At 32.7% G+C, this 26231-nt stretch overlaps 1 protein-coding gene across 6 annotated transcripts in view; it reads left to right on the top strand.

Moving 5' to 3' along the window:
• The first annotated feature begins 1316 nt into the window (after window positions 1-1316).
• Window positions 1317-26231, top strand: part of LOC143239648 (endophilin-A-like) — a 49454-nt gene continuing 24539 nt past the window's right edge. For 5 of the 6 annotated variants that reach the window (XM_076480972.1, XM_076480967.1, XM_076480970.1 and 2 more), the window contains exons 1-6: window positions 1317-1508; window positions 2277-2385; window positions 17904-17972; window positions 21459-21531; window positions 22697-22831; window positions 25472-25605. In XM_076480972.1, coding sequence (XP_076337087.1) covers window positions 2341-2385; window positions 17904-17972; window positions 21459-21531; window positions 22697-22831; window positions 25472-25605 — 456 coding nt within the window. In that variant the 5' untranslated portion in view covers window positions 1317-1508; window positions 2277-2340. Of the gene's footprint in view, window positions 1509-2276; window positions 2386-5677; window positions 5807-17903; window positions 17973-21458; window positions 21532-22696; window positions 22832-25471; window positions 25606-26231 lie in introns of those variants that run through there. The other variant, XM_076480968.1, reaches the window with a different exon arrangement.

The following is a 26231-nucleotide window of genomic DNA, read 5'->3' as shown; positions in this document are numbered from 1 at the left end:
TAAGTTAAGTGTCGAGATTGTCTACTAGGGGCTATTACTAAGTCAATGATATCTTCCTTGCCATTATTCTGCGTGTGGGTAGCTTGATTATTGTTTAAAGTGACAAGATTATTATACTCTATGAATCTATGTAGTATGATTCCGTTACGGTTAGTTGTTCGGCAGTTAAAGTCAATGTGTTTACTGTTGAGGTCGCCAATAGTAATCAAGTTCGGAAATGAATTGTAGATCTGTTGTAAAGTGTTTTAATCGGGTTTAGTTCGAGGGGAGACATACATAGCAATTAATGTAATAGGACTAGATGAAGTGTGTATTTGGCTCCTCAGTATTAGTGCTTAAGTATTAGTTATAGCCTAATATCAGAGCATGCGCGGATTGTCTTAAAATAATGTATCTTTTAAATATTCCTCACCTGAAAGCGTTTGACTCTTTTTATTTTTAAATGGCCCGGCATGGCCAAGCGTGTTAAGGCGTGGGACTCGTAATCTGAGGGTAGCAGGTTCGCATCCCGGTCGCGCTAAACATGCTCGCCCTTTCAGCCGTGGGGCGTTATAATGTGACAGTCAATCCCACTATTCGTTGGTAAAAGAGTAGCCCAAGAGTTGGCGGTGGGTGGTGATGACTATCTGCCTTCCCTCTAGTCTTACACTGCTAAATTAGGGACGGCTAGCACAGATAGCCCTCGAGTAGCTTTGTGCGACATTCCAAAAAACAAACAAACAAACAAATTTATTTTTAAATAAAAGTGAATATTTTCTACGCATCTATTGTGATTTACAATATATCAAGAACTACATATAATACATTTCACTATCATTTATAAATGACTTTATGTGAACAAAGGAATTTTATGCCGAAACTTGTGATGTGAAGCGGCACTAATTCTTATTTAACTTCAAAAGTAATATAGCATCTGGTTTAAAAATAAGGAAAGATACAGACCAAAATTAGTTGAAGTATGCTTCACGCACCAAACAACTAATTTGTATTTTTTATCATTGACACATGTTATGTATGTTCCGAGTGGAGAGAACGACCTTTCTCAGAAAGTGCTCAAATGTTTGGGCTATGTTTCTAAATAGCAGCATTACTTTTATTCGCATTTTTATTCATATTATTTATAATTTAAGAAAATCCTATAGATGTTCATGGAATTCAAGAGGGTTTACTAACGCGTAACAAACCTCACTGATTGAATGGTTTATATCGTAAATATTGGTTTGTTTGACGTTGAAGTATCACTCTTCTTATCACATTATTCTCTGCTTTTCACAATAGAGGGCAGTATTTCGACTGCAGTGTTTCCACTGCATGATGGGATATTTGTAATACTTGAGAAGGTGGACGGTTGTACATAGTAGTGTAAAATCAAAGCAGAAGTTCTTGTGTTTCTTTCTATGCTAGATAATTATTCAATATGTGCTAGTTCATATAACATCTTACTCGTTCTGAATTGAAGCACGTTTAAAAGATTTATAGACCTTAAAAACAGGTCAATAGACATAAAGGTAAACATTTTTACAATAGTCAATAAAGCTAATGCGAGATTACTATTATTAGTAATAATAACATTTACTTTTTAAATAAGTTTCAGATAACATCTTTTTTACGTTAGTGTTTACGTGATTTCGTGATGTTTTAGAAAATAGAACTTACTGACTGTTTCATAAGTTACATTTACATCCTCAGTGTGTTACTAAATTGTAATGCTACGAAATTAGAGGTATTATATAAATGGCTTATATTTTGGTTTTAGTGTTTCATTGGGTAGTTTCCCACCTAAGCAAAAAGCAATAAACTAGCGCTTACTAGTACTACTGGTAAGCGTCGACTTATAGTTTTGTTCCCTATGATGATACAACAAAAAAAGTTACGTTTCTTTTATTTTTAGTTTGTAACTAGGCAACCCAAAATTCAGACTTTGACTTTAGTTTTTAAGATTCTAAGTAAGATCTGTATTGCTTTTAATTTTTATTGTTCTCCCCATTAATATAGGAATTAGTGTAAGTTATGCTATAATGTGAATTTTTAAGTTAGCTGCTTCAGTTGATTTAATTCAATGTATAAAATTGTAATACAGCACAGTGTGTATAATCTTTAAATATGACTGTGTTTATTTCTATATGTGTGTGCTTTTGAAGTAAATTTCAAGAAATTTTTTATGATATATCTGAAATTCAATTAACATAATTTTATAAAGAAAATTAATCTGTGATTGCATATATGTACTTTATATTAGATTTTTAAAAATTTTTGTTGCTTTTTAATTTTCCCAGGTCTATTACACCAGTACAGAGCATTCCGTAAAATAAGATTTTTGTGTTTGGAAAATAGTTCATCATGGCATTTGCTGGCCTGAGAAAGCAAATCAACAAAGCCAACCAAGTATGTCTACACATGTATACTTAGTTTTTGATATCTGGAAACTTGTGTACTGTTTAAGTTTTGTACCTGCATAGATGCTTTACTTTATATTTTATCTTGTGTGTATTTGTTACGAAAAGATTTGTGACCCATTTAAAGGCTAGCATAAGATTCTTATTTGTAATAATACACTACTATTATTTTTTATGAATAATTTATACAAGATTGGAGCTCAACTGAAAAACACTTGTATAATCAATGTGTGATGTCTGTGTCAATGATATTAAGTGTATTTGACAAAGTATTTTTTCCTTTTTTAAAAAAATCTTGTTTTTTATCATGGAAAGCCATACTTAAATTAGCGTAGTGGAAAATTTAGCTATTATTGAATGATGTATTCAAATACCAGTGATGAACTGGATAACTCAGGTACTTATGACATTAAAAAGGTCTTTGGAATATTTTCATGGCTAAGAGAAACTTAATGTCTCAATGTTAATTATGATATAAAGTCTTATTTTTCTGAACTCTCAAATTAAGCTTGGGGACAAAAGTGACCATTAAAAAAATTCTTATAGGAACATTATTATAAAAGAAAAGCACGTGGCATTACCTTCAATTTTGTTTGAATTTGGTTTTCTGGTAATTTTACTATTTTAATGAAAGGTGATATCATAACTTGGCTTTGTTTGTTTTTGACGGAGGAAAAAGTTAATGGATAGTGAAGATATTCCTGATATGGCTTTAATATTTCAAAAGAACCATATCTGGAAAATTACAAGCACTTTAGTTTAACTTATAAATAAGGAATTAAAATGTTATCAAAATATATCTAGAGGATGGCCTTTTAATCAAACAATTTCTAAGTTCTCTTTTTGCAAGCAGTTCTTACTGAATTTTTAGTGTTTATTTTTATGTGAGGAAAATTCAGTTGTTTAATAAACATTTTTGGAAATGTTGATAAAATATATCTTTATTTAGTTAGATCAAACTGAATTCTGTACTACTGGTAGACTTTTTGTAAATAGGTACAAAATGAACTATATTTGTAGAAGCAGAGGGTGATGATAAAGGGGCATTATAAGAGTTGGAAGAATATCATTAGATAGGTGTTTATAGGTTGATTTTAGAAATGTTAATCATTAATTATTTTACTATTTAGAAAGTAATTTATCCATGTGTAATAATGAGGCCAATATTGTTGAACTTCTATAATTCACAAGAATCTTGACCTTCTTATTAATAAGGTAAAAACGTGGAAAAAATGTTTTATTTGATGTAGCACAGTACTTGTGCCACAACTCTGTTAAGCATTTGTTATATATGCTGTTTTTAAACATTATGAAGTTAAAAGGTAATTCAGTGTTAAATTTTATTTTTTTATGAACATAAACAATTAACTTGAACAACTGCCAGTAAACTGTTCTGCTAAAATATTGATGATTCAAATTATGAAAACAGTCATTAATAGAAACTAAAAATATTAAATGCAGATTTATAACAAGCCATATGTTAATTTTGTGTTTCATTAATTGGATTTTTCCCTTTGGTAGATAGTGTTTAAACATTGAAAAACAGACAAATGCATAAATTTAATTGTTTTTAAAAATTAGTGGTGTCATAATAAAGTAAATTTACACAAGTACCAACAAAAGTCCAACATATATATTTTTTAAAAAATCAGTTACTAGAAGTAAAAAATGTTTTAAAATGTCAATTTTAAACATTAAGAACATGATTTTTTAACGTAAATTTTTGGCATAAAAGAGTTGTACATGTCATAATATTATGTTCACAAAAAATAGTTAAATCCTAGATTTGTTACATAATCAGAATGACAATTTCTGTTACGAATCAACTTGGGTGATCTTTTCATGTAAATGAAGGAGCATCTTGACTACTGATATGTATTTCTAGCATCATTAAAAATGTAGTGATGTCACATCTTTCTTAATATCAATTGTATCCAATTTAAAATTTTTAAAAGCAGTTTACAAAAGTAAAAGTAGGGTCATGTAATGTAGAAATTACATTGAGAACTGTACGTTATTTTGTTTTCCAGTGCAAAACGTATCAGGATGTCTTTTTTAGTTTGACTATTATCCATAATTATCTCAAACATTTTAAGTTTATAAGAAAATTATTGGTAATTATGTAGATTAAGAGTTGTGGAACTGCCTAGTAGATAATAGTATTAATAAAAACGTTGTCTTGACAGAATTTGAAACTAAGCACAAATTGAATTTAAAAATAAGGTAAAATTATGATTTCAGAAAATATAGGGTTGGCAACGTTTAAATAATTTGTAACGTGTAGAGTAATATGTAATTAACATAAATGCTACATCTTCACATCTTATGACAGTGAATAAAATATTAAACTTGGTGAATTTGCCAAAAACAGAACTACAAAATTTTCAATTTTTTAATCGTAAAAATAAGTTATAGTAGAAGAACGTGCAGCTTTGTTAAACCATATTCTTTTACCGGGTAAAAGCTTTTAGCTTAAGCAACAACAATAAAAAACAGACAAAATATGGCTTGTTTTGGTAACCTATCTTTCGCGAACTCTAACCATCAATGATACAAATAACGGATCGCAGCCTTGGGGCGCTACTAAGTAGACGTGTACAAAAACCAATATATTTTTGTTGGCTGCGGATTGCTGACTCGATGGACTTCGTAAGAGTAACGTGTGTGAATCCGGAATGTGGGTCACAACCTGAGATTCCGTCAGTGCCAAGACTGGAAATGTTGGATGCTAGTCAAGATTCAGTGCCTCATATATTCTTAAGTTCTATTATGCGAGAATAATACCGCCGCATGACACTCCTATCAGCTAGTGAAATTCTGATACAACGGAAAATTTCTGTTAAACATTTATGTAGTAACCACGTGCTTATAAATTTTCTTTAACATTTATGACGTAGTAATCGTTTTCATGTGGAATACTTCAATAAAGTTTTATTACAAAACTCAACATCTTTCAAATATATTTGAGTATGTAGTTGTTGCCGGAAATGTTATCTTTGCATACATTATTTCCTTCCGATGCTTACGCTTTGGAGCTGTTTCTGATCTAGGATAATATTCACTTATTCTACAAGTAGACTCAAGTTGTTTTAACACATTTTGAATGACAACAACTAAACTCGCTGAATGTTGTTGAGGTATCTGACGTCACAGCTTATTCGTAGTAAAATCTTAAATTAAATACAGATGTAGTGTTATACACGATATTTCAAGTAAAGATACATTTTACTGCCACACGTCTAATCATTTTTTATTGACGAATTCGGTAGATTTAATAGAACTACTATATTGACAATTTCACAACTTCATCTAGTTCTTCGTTATTACGGAGTGATACTTTTAGAGTGGTAAGCAACTGCGTTACTGCTGGTGAAATTACGATTAGAAAAGTACGTGTACTGAAATGGCACGTAAGTCACGTTATAGTTTTTTTTTTTGTTGTTTTTTTCCCAATATCTTCATGTTTCGCAGTAAGTTTTATCTATTATTTATCAAAACGTGATAGCATTAGCTCATATTTCTGAAGTCTTTAAATGCATGTGTATCAAAATATTTGACAAATAGAAAGGAATTATCAACTTTTTATCGTGTTATAAATGTTCTCAGTAACGTTGTTTCTATGAAACCCGGGCGTGTTTTACAGCCCACTGATGTTACGGATGACATCTATAATTTTGTCGTTGATAGGTGACACTTGATCATTAGTTGTGCTGATAATAGCACAAAAATATACAGTGAGTGATGAAAAAAATCACAGTCAAGTTAGTTTATTTACTATGATTTATAACTTTTTTGTTTGTTTGTTTTTGAATTTCGCACAAAGCTACTCGAGGGCTATCTGTGCTAGCCGTCCCTAATTTAGCAGTGTAAGACTAGAGGGAAGGCAGCTAGTCATCACCACCCACCGCCAACTCTTGGGCTACTCTTTACCAACGAATAGTGGGATTGACCGTCACATTATACACCCCCACGGCTGGGAGGGCGAGCATGTTTTAGCGCGACGCGGGCGCGAACCCGCGACCCTCGGATTTATAACTAAACTTCCTGATAGAACTAGTGATTACCAAATACATGAAGTGTGGTATTACAATGGTACTACATTCGATATTTGAATAAGTTTCATAAAATAATCCCTGCAAGTCAACGTAAGTTTACATAGAGCGTTAAAATCTGTAGCTCGATTCCTTGAGGTTAACAGAGTACATTTAACCTCCTACATTGTTTTTTTGTTGTTGTTGTTGTTAGTGCAAATATCACTGCATTATGAAACTTGGTGAAACACTAATCTCGACTGTTTCCTGCGATGGTAAATTCTATTGAAGTTTTTACAGAACATGTTTAATCATACCAAATTTCAAAAAACAATTTTTTTTAATTTTTTCTGGATACTTGAGGGAAGTTACTGAAATCGATGGAGACTTGAATGTTATTCTCAAATAAATCAATATTTTTACTGTTTGATTTCACAAGTTTAGTGGAGAATATTTCATAAACTGTTTGTTTAAACAGAAAATTGCATGCGATTGTGCTTTCTCCCTCAGTAGGTCAGCACTAAAATTCTGGCATTAATTACATAGCTTCCTTTGAAAACAAATAACCTTATATTTTTTGTGAACATTTTAAACTGGTTTTTTTTGTAAATTAATAGAATTATCCAGTGTCCGAAGGGAACTTATTTTATAAATATATTCAAGATTCTATGCACATCATGTACACTTGTTGTTTGGTGGTGTAACTAAGTGTAATTGATGATTTTGTTATTCACATTTGATCATAACTTTTCATGGTAAATATTGAAATATCAATATGTTTGAATTAAAGATTAAACAAATTATCACTTCACAAATTTAATACATCTGACAGTATTTTAGCAGTAGGAGAAACTTGGAGTCATTGGAAATTGTTTCATTCATTTGTGATGTCTGTTATATTAATGCCTGAGTGATAAATACAGATTAACATTCTTAATAAACTTAATCTTTAACCCATCTCAGCTGCTACTTGGGAAAGTCCTCTATTCATATCAGACCAAAACTTACTTGGCTGGGCAGGTTTATGCTCTATAGCAGGGGCCCCTCGATGTGGATTTCTGTACATGGTGAGAGGACCTCCCAGAGAAGGTTCTGTACATTCAGTTTACCTCCTCTGAAATCTAAACATCCACTTGTGTGTTTGCCATGCATGGTGACACAAGAAAGGGAGGAGAGGATCATGGTGGTTGAGGGTTCCAACTCCAACACACTACTTTTGCCTTGAATTCCTGTAGACAGGTGGTCTTTGGGTTGTTCCCCCCCCCCCCAAGATCAATCGGTTAGTCCATTTGGGCCAAGGTCAACTGAGTGCCAGCATAGGACATCTTCAGCAGGTGTAGTGGACATTGTCTGATACTGGTGTTCAGGTTTAGTGCTCACAAAACCCTGGCATTGCTGCAGTGACCTGATGAGGCACTATAGTGCATTCCCTTGGAGGGCTATATGGTAGGTAGGGTTAGTGGGCATCGAAATATTCTTTTTTTTTTTTGTTATGGATACCCCCTCAAATAAAAAAAACAAGCATGACAGTATAGAGAAAAATCTGACTACTGGCAAACGACCATGCATTGATGACTATGTGTGGTCAAATTCACAACTTGAATCTGTCCTGTGATTTTTAATTATACATTTTAAACTGAAAAACCCTTAGGGCAGATGTCTCCATTTTTTATTCAGAATGGTTTAGAAGGACTTGCTGGCTCTCATAGTAATACAGTTATGGTCTGGGGACATTTTAGTGGAAACAGCTTCATCACAACGTTCCAAACTCCTCTTGGAGTCAAAGGCCATTGGGAATATACCCATTGAAGTTACTCCTCATTCTACTTTGAATTCTTCTAGAGGAGTTATAGTTGAGAAGGATTTAAAGACAATTCCAGAGTCAGAGATCCTTACAGGTTTCACCAGCCAAGATGTTACAGCTGTGTGCCAAATTTTTACTTCTAGAGACAGGATTATGGAGCCGACAAATGTTCTAATATTAAAATTTACAATATCACATCCTCCTACCACAATCATGGCAGGATATCTGAATTGTAAGGTATGGTCTTATATTCCTAACCCTGTTAGATGTTTTCATTGTCAACAATTTGGTCACTCAAAAATATCTTGCCGTGGTTCCTTAGCATGTGCCCTTTGTGCTGGTAAAGACCATGATGCTTTTGAATGCCAACTAGAACCACATTGTGTTAACTGTAATGGTCCACATCCTTCCCATTTTACTTCTTGCTCTAAATGGGTGGAAGAGAAAGAAGTATGTCTCAAGACTGTTCATAATATTATTATCCAAAGGCTTGGAAATTACTATTCCCAATTCCACCTTGGACTTATGCTGCTGTAATCCATTCCACTATTACTACAGTAGGAGTCCAGACAGACCTTTCTGTGCCTCCTACAGAATCCTTAACAGTGCATCTTAATCTAGTACCCTCCAAAATCAACAAATCAGTATCTACTTCTATCTCTGTCCCTACCACATCTTCCAATTATTGCCCAACTTCACCTTGTTCAAGCCCAGGTGTTTCCATGGGGTCTTCCTCTCTTGACACCTCAAAATTAAACAACCCATTCATTCATATCCTTAATCACTGGAACGCATGTCTACAAATTCTGACCTGCCTACTCGATCCAGAGCAGGATCACTAGAGAGTGACTGACCCATATCTAGTAAAGAAAAAAGTGCAGTCACAAGCAGAAGGTCTCCTTGCCATATTATCCTCCAAAATAAATAAAAATGGCCATGCTAATCCAATGGAACTGTCGAGGTTTTCAATCAAATGTGAATGACATCAAAGATTTGATTGTTTTTTATCATCCCAAATGCTTTTCTTTATAAGAAACATTTTTAAAACCTACTAATACAGTCACAATTTGACAATACTCCATATACCAAAATGACAGGTCATGTGTAGGACAAGGACATGGGGGAGTAGCACTGCTGGTTGATCAACATGTGCCCACCCCATCCTTGTCACTGAATACACCCTTGGAGGCTATAGCCATCAGTATCTCCTTGGGTCGTACCATCACTGTTTGCTCTCTGTACCTTACCCCTGGAAATAAATTATCGTCCCTCAGACCTTGATGCCCTCATTGAGCAACAGCCAACCCCCTTTTTAATTTTGGGGGATCTTAATGGGCATAATCTCCTCTGGGATGGCTCTAGTATTGATGTGAGGGGTCGTGCTATAGAGCATATGCTCCAGCATCACAACCTGTCTCTTCAACGCTGGTTCTTACACTTATTTTCAAGAACCCAGTCAGTCATTTACTGCTATAGATCATTCTATCTGCTCCCCTTCACTTTTCACTTGTTTTTCTTGGGAGGTTGAAATTAATTCACAGGGTAGTGATCATTTTCCTATCATTTTAAGAGAGATTGGCCATGGTCAGTGCCACCTGACCTGTGTGCCTCAGTGGAAGTTGGACCAGGCCAACTGGCCTTCTTTCACTGTTCTCTGGGAACTTGATCCTCCCATCTTATATAAATCATCGATAGACGATTGTGTAGCAGGAGTAACTAACTGTATTTTCCAAGCAGCTGCTCATTGCATCCTCTAAACCTCAATGTCTTTCTCATGGCATTCCTGCCCTTGGTGGAATTCTACTTGTTCTATAACACGAAAAGCTTAGAAACATGCTTGGGATAAATTTCGTAGATATCCCATGCTTACCGCATTGCATTTCAGCAAGCCTGTGCACAGGCTCGGTGAAGTAGACATCAAAGCCAGAAGGAATCTTGGGACCAAGCTATTGCACTCCCTATTCGTAAACCTGGGAAGGATCCAAAGATTTCTTCAAATTACCATCCCATTGCTTTGATGAGTTACTCAGTAAGACCTTAGAGACGACAATTAATGCTTGTCTTGTTTGATTCCTTGAATCAAACAGTCTTCTCTCACCCATTCAATGTGGGTTCCAAAGACAACACTCAAAGATAGACCACTTAATTTGCCTTAAAACATCAGTTAGAGAAGCATTTTTGAAAAAACACTTGTTTCTATTTTTTTTATTTAAAAACAGCTTATGATACAACATGGAGATATGTCATCTTGCGAGACCTTCACTCATATGGATTATGTGGCTGTTTGACACTTTTTATTAAGCGCTTTTTAATGAACTGCTAATTCCAAGTCCATGTGGGCTCAACACTTTCCAGTTTTTTCCCACCGGAACTTGGAGTCCCTCAGGGCTGTGTTCTGAGTGTCACACTTTTCATTATAAAGATTAATGCCATCAGTGAACAGCTACCCCCTACTGTTGCAAATTGTCTTTTTGTTGATGACTTGCACATCTCATATCAGTTATCAAACATAAGGTTTATTGAGAGGCAGCTACAAACTACAATCAATCATATACTTAAGTGTACCACAGCAAATGGTTTTTAACTTTCTCTCTCTAAAACTGTTTGCATACGTTTCTGCCACAAACAGGGTATTCATCCAGATCCAGTACTTCATATTGATGATACTCTACTTCCTGTCATCCCTGAGGCAAAGTTCTTAGGTCTTATATTTGACTGTAAATTAAACTTTATTTTCCATATCAAGCAATTTTGTGTCAACTGTATAAGATCACTGAACATCCTGTGTCCTCTCTTCCACCTCTTGGGGAGTGGATCAATACTCCATGTTTAAAATTTATCATGCCCTTATCAGATCCAAACTTGACTATGGGTCTATGGTTTATGGTTCTGCCAGAACCCCAGCACTGAAAATGCTGGATCCTATCCACCATTAGGGGCTTCAGCTTTGCACTGGGGCCTTTCATACTTCTCCAGTCTAAAGTTTGTATGTGGAGTCCCATGAACCCCCCTCTGTATATTTGCTGTTTGCAATTGTCTCTTATTATGCTTCCAAACTTTGCTCTTTACCACAGTATCCCAATTGGGGTTGTTTTCCATCGTGAGTGGGCCACACTTTTCTATAATAGAAAATCTGCCATTCTCCCTTTCAGCCTTTGTATTTGGGCATAATCAGAAAAATTGGATACATCTTTGAATAGCATAGCAATATTAACAGTTTGGCCTCTTCCACCATGGCTAATTACTATGCCCAACTGTGACTTATCTTTGAGTTATCTGAGGAAGACTGGTACTCCAGATTGGAAATATTGCTCTTTATTTGCTGAACATCTTTCAAACAATCCATCCATCCCCATATATATGAATGGTTCAAAATCAGGTGACTATGTAGGTTCTGCCATGGTTTGTTGTAGCACACAGAATCCCCTCTACAGTTTCTGTATTCACTGCTGAATTGTATGTCATTTCTCTTGCCCTGAACCATATTGAAACTATGCAATATACGAATTGTACAATCTATACTGATTCACTCAGCTGTTTGTTGGCCCTGACATCATTCCATGTTAGTTACCATCGTATTATTATCCAAAACAAACTGGCCCATCTCTCCCTATCATCTATCTCTGTCCAGTTTCTTTGGATACCAGGTCATGTTGGTATTAATGGGAATGAGCTAGCTGACAGAGTGGCAAAGACCATCTGCTCTGGCTCTATCACCACCATCCCTGTTCTATATGTGGACTATGGTCCAGTTATCCAAACCCAACTATACACCAGTTGGCAGTCTACCTGGAGTGAGCAACGAAATAATAAGCTTTTTCAAATCAAGTTTTCTTCAGCTCTTTGGCCATCTTGTTTCTGTAAAAATCAAAGGGAGGAAGTTGTTTTGGCTAGACTACACATTGGTCACAGTTTTTTAACTCATCACTTCATTTTATCTGGTACTGATACACCAATGTATCGTGTGTGGTGCTCAGGTCACAATCGTGCATATTTTATTATCATGCCGTTGTTACAACGAAGAACGATGACGCCATCATTTTAAACATATTTTTAAGGTAGGTTTGCCCTTGACATTAGCCAATGTCATAGGTGATACTGGCTGCCTCATTCATGTTTTTACATTTTTAAGAGCCATTGGCTTTTTTAAGTTAACTTAAGGTTTTTATTGGACTATACACTGTTTCAGCATGATTTCTTTTACACATTTTAATTTTATTTTGACCTGAACCCAGGACTGAAAAGGCCAACTTCAGGTGACTGACAGCAAGTTTGAACTTAATGCTTCAGTCTTCCTGGCAGGTCTTAATTTTTCATATTTTACATATTTTTATCTTCATTTACATATACCATTATATCTTGTTTTACACAGCCTAGAAGCTTTGTGCCAATAAACATGAAATACCTACCTACCTACCTTAGCAGGGCCTGGATTTACACATAACTAGCTTTGTATCCCATTCATAGTAGATGTTTTATATGAACATCCTGTGTTCAATTTCCTTGCCTTTCTGGGTAAGGTGGACTTGTGTGGCAGTGTTTAACTAATTTGAGCTGTGTTGGTTGCACATCACAACAGTGCATTTTTCAGTTGATGGAATGAGGACTTGTATATGTTAGCCACAGAGAGAATATGTGCAAGTCACAGTACAGGTTTAATACCATTGAATGCGCCCTTTGCTGACAAAGCTGCACATTTGCCAAGAGGTATAATAGTGTCATAACTGGTCAGTATGTGTGGAAAGCAGGTATGCCATTGCATTTACTGTTGTACAACATCTGTTCAGTAACTTTGAATTATCAAAGAATAGAGGGAGTTAAGTGTAGGGAAGATGTTTCCATCTGTCTCTTCCCTCCTTCTGGTATGTCATGTTATCCCTAACACATCCTTTTCCTCATCTGCATGGTTGTCTAGATCAGAATCAGCTAATCACCAGATTATTACTGGATTGAACCCAGCTGGTTTCTTCTTAATTGAAAGGCCTAGTGGTACATATGTGTAACTGTGTAGTAGACTGGTCACTTCCTTAATAGACATGCAGCTGAGAGGTACTCATTTCTGTTGGCTTACAAAGGTTTCAGTGACTGTCAGAATGATAAGATGCTGGTCCTGTGGAAATATCTTTGTGCACTTGTTTACTCTAAGTCATAATCTTGTCAGCAGTTAATAGTGAGTGAGGGCTAACATACTATTCCAGTGCTTTTGAAGTATCTGATGGAAGTTACTCAGGTCAGCAGACATGTTAAGCACATATATGAGACACCTGTTCCATCCTGTAGTATGTCCAATAGCATTTTGATCTTGTTCTTAAGTGCATCATATCACCAGTTAAATGATAACAGAATTTCCCACTTCTTGGAGTGTTTGGTGGCTAAAGAAGGTTGCTATCACTGCATGCAGCTGTTAAAAATCAGTAGTTATAACACTGACAGCCATAGCTGCAACATGTTCTGTTGTGTTTTGATGTTTGTTTTATACAAATTCATGGTGACAAAAATATAATCAGTGATTTGAGACTTTTGTAGTCTTTTGTGAATGTACTCTGAAATGTATATATTTTTGTTTTAAACATCTCTGCATATAAAGTTTGCAGTGCAAGATAAAATAATAGCATCTCTCAGCATTGAGCTTGCATATTTTTCTAAGTTTTTGTGATGATCTTTATTAGCTACAACTAGTATATTGCAGCTTTTTGTGTGCTAACTTGGGCTCATTGTTGGGAACTTTCTTCTAACCAAGATAAGTGAACTAGAAAAAAGTAAGTTTCTCCAAATTGTGAACAACTCCAGCAGCTTAAGGTTTTCCAAATCACTTGTGTGAAAAACAAGCTGTTTTTTTATTGTACAGCTTTTGTGTTGAAATGATTTCTACAAACGCTGTATTTATAACAGTGTTTGTATTGCTTTTGTCTTCTGAGTTTTTGGGTTTGTTTCTGTTATAAAACAGTATCAAAGCAATAGCTGTTATTAAGCCAAAGAGACAGAGACCATCCAGATCAAAGGAATAAGTAAGATATCTAGATATCAAGAAGATAAGAATTAGCTTGGTATTTGGAGTAAAGTTCAATTGAAAATACCCTATCTGACCATCTTGACACATTGCATTGTGATATTAATATCTAGATACATATGTTCATTACTATAATGAGATACTTACCCCTGGTAATCATTAACCAAGAAAAAAAAAAGGAATAGGTGGGTTATTCACACGTCTAAAGAAAAAAACAAAACATTTACTGATAGTTTTTCCATAGTTTTTTTTTTCTTTGATATGTCTGTTTTGCTGATGTAGTATGACTAAAGCCTTAGTTTTCTTTCAGTAAAACAAATCATATACTATGTGAAATCGGGGCTCTTTAAGAATAACGTCAGATTTATCATTTTGTCTCCCATACGTCGCTGTCTAAAAGACTTTTCGTTTAATTTCAGAACACACCATTTGGGCTGGGAGACGAGAGACATTTTTCTGAAACACTTAATGTTTAAGCCGAGTCTACATTGCTTGAAAAACTCGTTTCTGTTATTGTGTAACTTACCTAACGATGCATGAAGGTCTATTGGGCAGTGAATTATGGGAGGCAAAAGACAAATCACAAATGCTAATTCCACGCTCCTCTAACTTCGAATCAAATTGACAAAGTAGAATGAATGGGGAAATAAAAGTATCTCTAGTATAATATAACGAAGTTTCATAACTTGTGATTTTAAAAAGGAAGTCTTGTTCTGAGCGAGTTACCTAAACATTCAACATCGGGAAATTTCTGTTTCTACTGCGTTAAGTTCGTAACGTTTTTTATTTACATGCACATACGTTTTACATAAAGAAATTTCACAATAAAGCTCGGGAATTCGATGTTGAGCAGTATTAAAACTGTAAAAATGGACTGGACAGTAGCCAGGTTTGATATTAAAGAAACGGGTTGATAGAGTGTAAACCGTATAGATACGATACTTACATACTGTACCTCAATTTCTCACCAAAAGTCTATACATTGGACTTTCTGAAACCATAATCACGACTCCAACAGTTAGCGCGATAACATTATTTTGAAATGTCAAACGACTGTTATACAGTATACACCTTACTAACTTAAAAATTATTCAACTTGCAGTGGTTCGAAAAAATTTAATGTACAGTTTTAAAGTTAGCGGAATTGTTTTATTACATTTTTAGATTAAGTTTTAGTTGGGAAACAACTTTACCATCTGAATCTGGAATCCCTTTCTTGTAATGATTTGACGCCGCTAGGGTAGAAGAGCTTATATATCGCTAAAAATAACTATCGGTGGCGTAAATAGAACGAGGATTTCTTACGTGTGTGCGATCCTTCACCTCATGCTGAGGTTTGTCCTTAAGAAACCATTGCCGCAAAGAAAAAAAAATTCGTTGGTTTTATAAGATGTGTGCGTTAAAGTATCCAAAGGAAATATTTGAAAACATTTATTATTAAAACATCAGAAACGTGTGCAAGAAGCTTTATGTTGTTAAATTTATGTGCATTTTTTAACTTTTGATTTCGTAAGATTTTTTACACTGGCAAATTTAGCACATCTTAAGTTACATCACAATATTGAATGACCCCAGAAAGGAACAACATATGCTTTATCATTATTTAAACCTTCAATTTCTCTATTTGAGTTGTAGAAAAGTACCACAGTATTAACTTTATAATAACGATTAAAAAAAAATCTTTTTCACATTTTAGTACATTCATAAGTAGTTCATTTAGTTTATGATAGTGTTATTAGAGGTAAAAAATTATATTGTGTAGAACATATGTTTAAAGTTATTTTTAAACAAGGACATATGGTGGGTAGGTTTACTAAGGGTCTATTATATGTATAACTATTTTTATTACTGTTCTACTACCTTAAACTGTGCTTGTGTAGATAATCTTATTTCCCAATCTGAAACTTGACATGTCATCAATATGGAAACACATTTGCACTGCTACCTTCGTTATGCAATGTTGTGTGAAACACAAGCCTTTATTTACTTTCATTATCACAAGTAGTCATATAATTTAAAAGTTCAAATACCTTTTTGTAGAAGTTACAATATTCTGTTAACTTGTGCATAATATACATACAGTTGTATTGTTTTCTCCCTCTTGATGCTGTGTAATAATATTGAAAATGATTTTAATACAAATATATTCTGAAAGCTATGAACCTAAGACCTGTTTTCTACTTTCTATAAGTTAATTTTGAGATAAAAATGAGTATATAACCATACACTTTACACAGTTAAATTAAAGTTCAGTCACTGTACAACTTAAGTGTAAAGTGTACTTTTTAATTTTACACCTACAATGTTTAAAAATTTATTTATGTCCACAATTTCGACAGAGCAATTACAAGTATAAATATTTTTTTCATAAACCTAGTATTGTGTTAATACAAATAACTTGTGTTTAGTTTTTAATGAAGTTTCATTTATTACGCATCCAGGTGCACTAGTAAAACTGACATATCACTGTGCTAATTTACAGATAATTTGTGTTCATTAAAAGAATGCATATCATGCTGTATGTAGCAAATTCTTTACTGATAACTGTAGGTGTAATATTTATTCATTGATAAGCAAAACCTCTTGAACATGTCGAGGGACATCATTAGTTACTGAAGAAAACTATAGCTAACCACACATGATTTTTAGAGGTGTAATTGGTTATGGCTAGGCTCATGAGAAAATATGAATAGCTGTGGTTTTAAATAGAAAAGAAGTGTAGCAGAACACATTATTTTGTGTTTAGTTTAATACTGTTTTATTACATAACACATTTGAATTCAGTGATTACTGTGTGTGTGTCTTAAGGCATGAAGAAATAAGTTTACATATTTGTAGGAAGAGGTCAAACAGATTGTTTTATATAAAAATAAATATAATAAAAAGGACAAAGTTCTAATGTTTCCCTCACACCTTTATATTCACTTAATACATTTTTCTGATGCTTGGAATAATTCCCTTACCTCTTAATTATACTGAAATTCTGAAAAACTATTGACAATTTTTTCATGTAATGAATAATAATGTCTGTGAGATGTTACAGCAACAGTTTGCAATGCTTTATTAAAGGAGCATTGGAATAAATTAGTTGTTTGTTTGTTACATGTACAATTACAACAGGTTAGGTTTAACCTTAGAGGTTATGAAGTTCCTAATCTCATTGTGCATTTGTTAATAGCATCAATTTAAAACATGTTTCTAAAATAACAAAAATTATTTTGAGAGGTTGAAGCTCATCAAGAGTAGTAAGTAACAGATTAAAAAAAAATTGAGTGCAAATAGAAAGACAGAACCTAAAATATGCTGTGTTGGGTTATTTGAATTGTTATTTATATTAATTGGTCTTTTGAAGTCGAAAGACTGTTTCATTAGTGTTTGTCCTTTTCCACATGAGGTGATTTCAATGTATAATATAGCCAATTGGATGCTTTCGTGGTTCATAGTAATTTTTACCATAGTCCCAGTAATACCTTGCAACTTAATTGCAAAGTTCAGCTTGCTTCCGAGATTTAGATTATTCATAAAATGACATGCTAAAATAGTAGTACAAACTAATATTTATGATAAAAATATAATAAAATAGAAACAAATATACTAAACATTTGAATAATATGGTTAATGACAGGCTATCTCTGGTGTACTTTTTAAATTATTTCTTACAGTACATGAGTGAGAAGATTGGTGGTGCTGAGGGCACTAAGTTTACAGAGGAATATATGGAAATGGAAAGAGTAAATACTTGTGTTGTTTTTACCCAACCCTGTGTCAGATAACAAAATATAGTTGTAAGAGATTGACTTCTTTAGCTTCTGAAACCAACTGATCACTACTTAAATTTAGATATAGATGATTAGGCATCTTCATGTACAAGAGTGGATGATGAATTTACTTTTTTAAATGTAAGCTGTTCTACACATATTTATCATATATGCAAAGTTGCACCAAACCTGTAACAACCTGAGAATATAAAGTAATACTGTTCCATAGGCTCCTCCTTACAAATTATCATAAAACTTCTCTATTAAAACTGGTAAATGTTTGTTGATGAAAATAAACGGCACTTCATAACATTTATTATAAATCAGGAAAATACTAAACACTGTCTAGGTACATGCTAATGAAAGATCAAGTTTACAGTTTAATAAAAACTACATGAAGCAATCAAGCAGTGGTGGAGAACAAATTACACAGTCATATCTGATTGATCAAGTACTTGAATGCTTTAGGTCCATTTTCACTGTGCAAAAATGAACTGAATACATGCCACTTGTTAAAAGTAGAGAAAAACTATTGTACAAGTAAAAAAGTTAGTCATTGTTTTGTCCTCAACAATATTTCAGTGCAAAGTGAACCAAAAAAAAACTATTTTGGGTGAGCAAAATGCCATCTTAACATTTATTCTGTGAATCATGTCATTTATTAGGCTTAACAAATTGAATTAATTAAAACTTGTCATCATAGTGGTAACATTTTTGATTTTATGAGTAACTGGAATTATCAAATACACTTTTTTTGGTTAATTATTTGTGATATTAACTGATCTATTCAAAATCTTTGTTAATTGACAGTTTTATGATACTAACCAATTTAATCAGAAATATGATAAATGTATAACTTTACAGGGCAATAATCAATGGTAACTTAATTAATTATTCAGGGTAATTCCACATCTCTCATTTGCATGCATCTAGTCCTCCCCCTAAATTTTGTCTGACACTTTTCCAATTATGGCAAAACAGGTATGTGTATGTGACATACATATGACAAAAAAGTATTTCCAAATAAGCGTAAAATATGCTAAAAATGTGTAAAAACAGCTGAGAGTGAAAGATGAGAAAGAAATAATTTTGTAGTCTAAAAATTAGTGTCAAATAAGTAAATTACATTAATTCATTTTTATTTTGTTGTTCTTTATGCTTGTAACCCAACAGCTAAAATTGTAATTAACGAGGTGGCATGTTTTTAGGTATTATAACAATAGTTTGCTTTTTCTCCTTTTTTTCTATGTTCTTAATTTTCAGGCAACAAAATCCCATTCAGGTTTATTAAGTAATTGTTTGTAATGTGATATTGCCAAATAAAACAGATTTTGCCTAAAAGTGTATAGGACAGATTCACAGAATAACAGGATATCCACCCTAGAAGTATATTGCAAAGTAATTTTGAATTTTCAGAAAATGATTCAGTTTGTGAAAGAAGACTTGGACACAAAAGTGAGATCACAGTGAAAACAATATTTATTTAGTGCAACAGTAATGGTTGTATTTATTCAGCATTATGGACAGTTGACTTTTACTGGAGAGCTAAAATATGTTTAGTCTACGAGAGCTTATGAAACTCGTCAAGTGCTCCAAACCAGGCTTTCCAGTGCTCTGCCAATACATTAGATATGAACTGTACAAAAATATTGACCAGTGGTCTGCTTAGTGAAATAGCTGCTGATGATTAATATGTACTTATTATTTCATTCAGTTTTGGGAGTGAACCAGCAATATCTAGTGTTGTTATTTGTTGAAGTTGACCTGTTATTGGGCTCTTTCTCTGGGCAGCATACAGTACTTCCACCAGTATTAAACATCTTGACTCAAATGTTGTGACTAGAATGCCACTGAACATTAAGGCAAGTGAACATGACACCCTGGTGCCTTCCAGTCTTTGTTTTATTTTGTGCATCAGAGCATGGGAAGAGACCACTAGTTTTAGCACAGATGAAGAACTACAAATTGATAACAGTGATTCAGTGCACCTTTCTGCATTTCTAAGATGTTTAAAAATAATACTGTTTCTAATAATCAAAAACTATCAAAAATTAATTCTTGCTTCTTTCCCCAATATTTGTATAGAGATGCAATTTTGTTTGTTTTTATCCACTGCTGCTAAAGGTGTCTATAATGTTTTATTTTGCAGATAATTGTTATAATGCATTATTAGCATTTATCAGCTCTAAGTATGCATAATCAGTATTACAACTTATTCTATCTTCAAGTTTCTTCTCTTGCTCTTTTTTTACATTTGTGAGAAGTACAGATAATTGAGGATATGTCTTTCATCTGTAATCATAATTGGAGTGTTTTTATTGTTTGAGGTTATTTTACTGAATGTAAATTATCCAAAATGATTTTCATTCAAAAGTTTGTGTGATTGTTGCATATTTCCTTTATATGCAGGTCATTTTGTCATTTAAAGATATTTTTTTATGTACAGTATTTTAATCTTAAAATGCAAGAACTAAAGTACTGTTAACAATATTTGTTCTAGCTGTACATATGTTACATCTAATAAAACAATATACGAGTAGTTACAATCTGTTTAATAGGTGTAGATCACGTGCTACCTCAAGATGAGCTACTGTTAACTCTGTTTTGATTACCATTGATTGTATAGGCTTATTTGCCACCTGTTTGCAAGGGTATTTATAGTATGTTTAGAAAAAATAACAGATTTCATACTTTCTGAATAATATGACTTGTTAAAGTCAGTACAGTAAATAAATAAATGGATGTAATATACAGGGTTAAGTGTTTGCATTTTAACATGTTTTGGACTTTGTTTCATAGGTACTTCTAACAAATCACACTTTTAAAATATTGATTACTCTTAATTTGTTTTATGACAAATACGTCAATGGTTTATTAAACAATTTTCAAACAAAATCACATTTTGGGGTTAATTTGAACATAATTAAAGCTTGAGAAAAGTATTTTTATATATGTTATCATATTTGAATGTATCCAGAATAAGTTTCATTTCTGCTCTTCATATAATAATATCTCTGGTGACATTAATATTAGAAGTTGTATTGCAGTACCAAGTTTCTAGGAAGGAAGGAATGAAAATATCTAATTTTGTCTTATCTTTCATAATGTGTTATTTAGTGACCACTTTGTATTTTTGAGTTAATTTATTACTATTATTACTGTCATATTTTGTAAGTGGAGTTTAAAATTAGGTGTTTCTTAAATCTGTTTTTGATGTACACAATTCCTTAATTTTTATATTGATTAGCTAATAGAATTAAAATTTTAAATCAGTATAAAATGTGTGAACAAAAATCATCAAACCTAGAAATGATAGGTATGAATTCTATAACCTTTGTATTTTTAATGATAGATTATTTAACAATTTTTCCTCTGGTTAAAATTAGCTACACGTATAATTATGGTATGTAATGTGTGTGTTTGAAATTAAGAAGTTTTGTTTTTTTTGGTTTTAAATAGAAAGTTGATTTGCTGAATGAATTAGTTGAAGAACTGATAACCAAGACAAAGGAATTTCTTCAACCCAATCCAGGTATTTTTGTGCTTGATAGTATAAATCAGCCTTAACTTGTATGTGTACCTGGTGCAGGTGTTATTAACATTACACCATCTGACTTCATGGTTAACATTGTTGATACCAGCTGTTCAAACTTTGTATCTAGCCCTAAATAAAATCTATCTTTACATTTACACATGCAAAAACATTGCAAGATATTCTTAAATAAGTATAAGTAGCTTGGTTTGTTAGCAATGTGTAGCTGTGTAAGTTAGTGTCTGTTTTCCTACTGATATTTGTTGTAAAAGGACTTTATAATTGAAGAGATCATTAGGACTAAACTAATAACATATTACATGCCCAAAATGGCTAAGCCAACTAAAAAAATAATAGTTTCTTTGTTTTTATAAGTTTATTGTAACTCTAGGTTAAATGAGAATCAAATTTATTATTAAGTTGTCATAGGATTCCAGTAGAATATGGGAGGTCTGGGCACTTGAAAATAAACATTGAAGATAATACACTTTAAAAATTCTAAGAAACTCCAAAGACAACTTATCCACTAGAAAAATACTATTAGGTTTAAATTTTACTGTAGTTTGAGGTTTCTATAGGTTTTACATGTTCTGTTTGAAATTATAACTTTATAGGCTCTTAGCAAAAGTGTTTGCTTTTTAAGTCTATGTAAATTTAGACAGTGGGCTAGTTATAAAACAGGGGGAAGGGATTCATTATGATTCATAACATAAGTTGTTGGGTAAATCTTGATAGGATAATATACATTGTAGGCATAATGGATAGAAATGTTTTTGTTTTGTCACTGTTGATATTTTATACCATTGTGCACCTTTCTGAAATGTTACTGAAGCTGCATTTAAAACTTAAATTTATCTAAGTAATAGTTTGAAATTTTTTTCTAATGTATGGAAACTGCTGTTAAAAAAATTTAGTGGTGAAATGTTATGCAGCTATAGAACAAAACTGAGCTCATAAACACTGCCAACTGTATTTGTCAATAAAAGCTTATTAGTTCTGGTTTATTCAGTCTTTTTTTAAAATGTTTTTGACTTTTTAATACATGTTAGTTTGCAGTTATTTGAACATAGGTAACTGTAAAAGCATTGTTATTTATTTTAACAAACATTCCTATTTGTAATGTTTAACACACTGACAGTAATTATCTCACATTTTATTTTAATAGCCTCAAGGGCAAAGATGGTGGTTAGTTCAAAATTACGAGGCGGAACCAAGACTCATGCTTATCCCCAGCCTGAAGGGATCCTTGGAGATGAAATGGTCAAGTATGGAATGAATTTTGGAGAAGAGAACGTATTTGGTTAGTTAGAAACTTTGATGTTTTTTAGTTGATCATTAACAGTAAGGATAGATATTTATGGGGTGTTATATATTTGAACTGTAAATGGAAATTATTGGTTGTATTAGTCAATTAAAATAAGTTGTTTGTGCCTGTAGTAAGCTATTTTTTGTCTATGTGCTCTTAAAATTAAGGAACTAATCTGTGTGTTGCTTTTCAAAATTTGTAGTGCGTACTGGAGTGATTTACACATTTTGATTAACGTTAAGAAAAAACGATCTTTACATTTCAGATAAAAATATTTAAAATAATTGTAATATCAAACAGTTATGTAAACTCTGAAAAAGCAGCAAAGGTGAAACATTGGATAAATAAAAAATATATTTTTGTATATTTATTTGCATTGGTAAAAGTAATTTTTTCAGAACTTTTTTTGTTGTAATCTATATATTCTAAATTTATTTAATAGGCCTCTAAAAATACATAATTTAACATTTGTGAAATTTTTATAAAATAATAAACACTTTCTGAAATAATTAAGGAAAGGATAAATGTACAGGAGTCACAAATGAGTCTTCTCAGAGGTTCAAAGAGGCCTGGGCCTCTTCTGTGTTTTGAGACTCCTGGCTATAATAAAATTTAAAAAATGACAAAAACAAAAGGCAGTTATTGGGCCAAAAGAAGAGTGAAACAATTTGAATATTTAATTTGGATCTCTAATCTGAGAATGTCCCATTTTAGTCTGATTGGGAGATGCATAAAAAGTTATGAAACTTAGCAGACACCAAAAGTGCCTAAACTTGAGGCCTGAACCAGTTGACCCTCCTGTCTCTGCCATATAGTAATGGTACAATGCACAATCACAACAAATACAAAAGATACTGAAATATAATTTACAATAATTAACTTATGACCTCTTTTACTTTACACTGTTAGATCTTGTTTTACTGCTACCATGCGTTTACCAGTGTTTGGTTGTGAAGTATTGTTCTATTGCTTCTACTAGTACCCAACAATTCAGTCAAGTCACTTGGGCAACTATTAGCTTTCTCAGACTTTAAATGAACCCGTACAATATAATGTTTGACTTGTAAAACAAGCTATTATTTCATTGATTTATTTGTATTCAAGATACTGTTTCACCACACTTATTGTATGTTGGAGATTTGTGTTGCTGAAAGATGAATCCACACCCAGTTATCTGTGTACCTGAGGGAAGAGATAGTGGTTCAGAATCTACCTGCATGTATTAGCAGTCAGGGTGCTATAAGTTTTGTGTAAAAACATTCACTGTCATATTCAGTTGTTTTTTTCTATATAAAGAGCACACATCTTTAGCTTTCCTTATTCCACTGTTAGTGGTCTGATGCTCTTTTGGTTTAGTAATATCTTTTTAACATCACTTTTTTGAGCAAGTACTCATCCATTGAAACTACTACTTTGTAATGTCTGTTTTACTGTTATTGAGATAGCATTTACATGTGTATTTATAGCAAGATCATTAGCAGGATCTGTATGACAATCATATATTGTAAAAAGATATTAAATGACTTATGAAAAGTCTCACTTTTCTACCCCAGTCACTTGTTATTAACAGTGCAAATTTCACATACTCTGTTCAGAGTTTTGTATGTAGCTCCTACTGAAATGTGGAATCCTATCACAATGTTTCATATGGAGTATCCTGAACCAGCCAAAACATCTAGTTTTTCTGTCACTGGGGCAATACCTGGGCAATACTACTACATATGGTATGAATGCATGTACATTTATAGGCTTTGTACTGGTGTACAGTATAAGCTATAAACCACTTGAATATACTCTGATGCAATTCATTTTCTCATAACAAAGTGGCATTCTCATAGTGTTTGCTTTTTGTTACTTTTTACTTGCCCTTTCCATAATTTTTAATACTGTATGTGTGTACTTAAGTACATAAAAGAAACTTGTGTCAAATTGTTTGAAACTAGTTTGTTTTTTGTTTTGTGACCATAGGATACTGATATAATTTATATGTCAGAGTTGCTAACTTCACCTGGCAGTAAGTTAACATAAATTATAAAATCAATTTCTGTATAACTAATTCACTTAGAAGAAAATGTTTGAACACTGCTGTATGATGATGACTCTTATCCATGTTGTTGGTGCTTATAGGACTAGTAAAATCAAGTAAAAATAGTACCTATTTAAATACTTAATTGCTTTCTAATTATTTCTTCAGATTTACCATTACATGAGTACAGTATTATGGTAATTTAAAAGTACAATCCGTTTATGAACATTTCCAGCAATGTTGTGTTTTATGTAATATACTGTAATTTTTGTATTTTATTTTTTAACCTGTGAAGCACTTTCAGAAATATTTTAGTAGATTTATATATCATTATCATTCATTTCTATACACATTTTATCTTATATGCAATAACTTTTCTGCTGAGTATATAGCAGGTAAATAGAATCTTTTGCATAGTTTTGTCTGTGTGTATCTTAATAGTGTATATGTTTAAACTTTTGTATTATTACTTCTGACTCTGAGATTTAAAAAAAGACTATGTATTATAAGAGTAATAACTAAGTCACAAGATAATCTACCAAAGCTCCTTAATGTTTTCTTTAAGTGTTTAATTCATAAATGATAGTTTTATGTACTGTTATATGCAGCTCAGAGCCTAATAGAAACAGGAGAGACATTAAGGCAGATGGCAGAGGTGCGTTTTGCTCTTGAAGACAGTGTAAAACAAAATTTTCTGGAACCTCTACATCATCTTCAGACCAAGGACTTAAAGGATGTGTTGGTAAGGAAACTATACTAAATCTGTACATGGCTGTCTCCTTCATAAGTGACATTAATATTGTTACTAATATACACAAGTTACCCTTGTTGAACTAACAAAAAAATATATACACATCTTGTTGTTAACTTTTTTTTTCAGTAAAGTATGCTTAATTGTCATCATTGCTTGATGAAAATGTTTCTTTATCAACTGAAGGTGTAATTTATGTAATAACAGTTGTTTGTAAAGACTAAGAGGCAAAATTTCTCAGTAAATAAAACAAATTTAGGTAGACACTGAGAATTTACACCTGTTTAGAGAATAACTTGTAATGGCTTTGAAATATCAAAGCATATATTTTTCAGGAACAGATACCACCAGTGGAATCAGAGTATTGTCATAATGCATGTCAACTAAACCAAGTTAAGCTAGTGAAATGCAGGACAAAGTTTCATAATAATAATTTTTTTTTACCACAGTATTCTAGCAGTATCATCACAACTTAAACATAAAAAAAACTGTAAGAAACCAACATTCATAAGGAGCAAAAAAATATTCCTTGTTATTTTCCAATTTATTTGTGTGATTACTGACTAGACTAGGATATCAAGTGAATGAATAAATAAAAATGTTTCTCATTTTCTGGG

Source organism: Tachypleus tridentatus, chromosome 13 (genome assembly GCF_004210375.1).
Source record: "Tachypleus tridentatus isolate NWPU-2018 chromosome 13, ASM421037v1, whole genome shotgun sequence".
In the NCBI taxonomy this organism is placed as follows: Eukaryota; Metazoa; Arthropoda; class Merostomata; order Xiphosura; family Limulidae; genus Tachypleus; species Tachypleus tridentatus.
The sequence above is the reverse complement of the archived record's forward strand: the minus strand, read 5'-3'. Positions and strand labels throughout refer to the sequence as shown.